This window comes from Penaeus chinensis, chromosome 7 (assembly GCF_019202785.1).
Source record: "Penaeus chinensis breed Huanghai No. 1 chromosome 7, ASM1920278v2, whole genome shotgun sequence".
Taxonomy (NCBI): Eukaryota; Metazoa; Arthropoda; class Malacostraca; order Decapoda; family Penaeidae; genus Penaeus; species Penaeus chinensis.
In genome coordinates, this window is record NC_061825.1 from 39214941 (window position 1) to 39217440 (window position 2500).

The following is a 2500-nucleotide window of genomic DNA, read 5'->3' on the forward strand; positions in this document are numbered from 1 at the left end:
CACACATTCCCTCCACCCCTTTCCCCCCTTCCTCCAAACCCCCTTCACCCCCCACCACCCCCCACACCCCCACCCCTACAACCCACCAACTCGGCGCCGGGCTGGAACTCCACCACCTCGCCCTCGACCTCGCCCTCGACCTCGCGATCGTCGTAGAAGGTGACCAGCTGAGGATCCGACTTCCGCCACAAGCAGGAGGTGTTCCCGACGTCCGGAGACTCGAGCTCCTCCTCCGCCCGGCACGTGGAGGGTGACCTTTGACCCAGCCACGACCCGTCCTCGCAGCGGATCGTCCAGCTGGTCTGCTCGCCGATGGTGTTGGAAATGCAGTTGAAGGTGATCTCGGTGCCGGAGGGGAATCTGGGAATGGAGGAGGGAATGTAGCTGGAATCTGGGAATGGAGGAGGGAATGTAGCTGAAATGTGGTTGGAATCTGTGAATGGAGGAGGGAATGTAGCTGGAATCTGGGAATGGAGGAGGGAATGTAGCTGGAATCTGGGAATGGAGGAGGGAATGTAGCTGGAATCTGGGAATGGAGGAGGGAATGTAGCTGGACTGTGGTTGGAATCTGGGAATGGTGGAGAGAATGTAGCTGGAATGTGGTTGGAATCTGGGAATGGAGGAGGGAATGTAGCTGGAATGTGGTTGGAATCTGGGAATGGAGGAGGGAATGGAGGAGGGAATGGAGCTGGAATTTGGGAATGGAGGAGGGATCGTAGTTGGAACGTGGTTGGAATCTGGGAATGAAGAAGGGAATGTAGTTGGAATTCTAGGAATGGAAGAGGTCCTATTGTGGAATTTGTGAATGGAGAAGTGAATGTAGATGGAATGTGGGAATGTACTTGGAATCTTGGAATTGATGAGTATAAAATCTGGACTTGAGAGAGAATGTAGTTGGAATCTAGGAATAGAGAAGTAAATGTAGCTGGAATCTGGGAATGGAAGTTCTTATTGATGTTGTATAAAATGTGAGAACTGAGGGAGTGTTTGTGTAAAACCTGTGAACTTAGGGACTGTACAGTAGCATAAGATGTGGAAATTGGAAGTATATTTAAATGTAAATTGAGGGGAGAAAATATATCAGTTCTTATTGATGTTGTATAAAATGTGAAAACCGAGGGAGTGTTTGTGTAATCTATGAAATGAATAGGGATTGTGTAGCATGAGATTTAAGAACTGAAGAGATCTTAAATGAAAAGTGAGGGAAGAAAATGTGGAAGGTAAAATGACATATATCAGATGGCATATAAAAATGACAGCTCTTATAGATATTGTAAAAAAAACTGAGAACTGAGGGAGTGTTTATATAATCTATGAAGTGAGTAGGTACTGTAGCATTAAAAGTGGAAACTGAAGATAAATCTAAATGAAAACTGAAGGGAAAAAATAAAACAGAGTGAAAATGAAAATGGCAGCATTTCTTATGAATGTTGCAAAAAATTGAGAACTGAGGGAGTGTTTATGTAATCTCTGAAGTGAGTAGATATCGTATCATTAAAAAGTAGGAAATTGAAGTTTAAATGAATATTGACAGGAGAACATATAACAGATGGAAAATATAAATGGCAGCAGTTCTTATGGAAAGTTTTATAAAATCTGAGAACCCATTTTTTTTTTCTTTAGTGAGTTATCTGTAAATTAATTAATTTTCTTTAGTGAGTAATATATAAATCAATTAATTAGGAATTATAGCATAAAATGAGGGAACTGAAGGAAAAAATAAGCTAAAAATGGGGGGGGAGGGGAGGGAGAATATGTAACATGCTGCAAAAAAAATAATCTTATCTCTTCATGATAAAAAAACGTGACACTGGATTTAATGACTTAGCATTAAGAAGGAATTAAGTTCTTAACGAAGATAAAAATGATAAGATGGAGTTAGAGCTTACGGCTTGAAGATAAGACTGGAAGAAATCTCATAACAGAGAAAGTGATAATCCTGTGACTATCATTCTGCACAAAACAACAACAATAACAACAAAAAACATTCTTGTACAAAAAAATAATAAGAAAACTTAACAAACACAACCCTCTGTACAGTCTTGTGTTGAGCAAAACCAAAAATAATATAAACAAGAATAAATAAACAAATACAACATAAACACAACATACACCACGAACAACAACAACATAAACAAAACAACATGAAAAAAACGTTTGGAAAACAAACAACAAAGATAAGAACACCACTACCACGAACAACATAAAAAAAAACAGCCCCCACCCCCCCTCTCCCTTCACTCCTCCCCCCCTTCACCTCCTTTCCTCCCCTCACCCCCCCACCCCTCACCCTCACCTCCTCCCCCACCCCCACCTCCCCATCCCTAACCCTCACCCACCCTCCATCCCCTACCCCCCCTCCCATCATCTTTCCTCCCCTCATCTCCCTCCACCCCCCCACGCCCACCTCCCCTCACACCCACCTCCTCCCCTAACCCCCCACCTCCTCCCCTCACTCTCACCTCCTCCCCCACCTTCCCTCACCCACCCTCCACCCCCC

The 2500-nt window shown here is 43.6% G+C and overlaps 1 protein-coding gene across 1 annotated transcript in view; it reads right to left on the reverse strand.

Moving 5' to 3' along the window:
- Nucleotides 1-2500, reverse strand: part of LOC125026984 (sushi, von Willebrand factor type A, EGF and pentraxin domain-containing protein 1-like) — a 53030-nt gene that overhangs the window by 9442 nt on the left and 41088 nt on the right. Inside the window, exon 19 of the mRNA XM_047615589.1 lies at nucleotides 87-360. Within this exon, the coding sequence (XP_047471545.1) occupies nucleotides 87-360 (274 nt within the window). The remainder of the gene's footprint in view (nucleotides 1-86; nucleotides 361-2500) is intronic.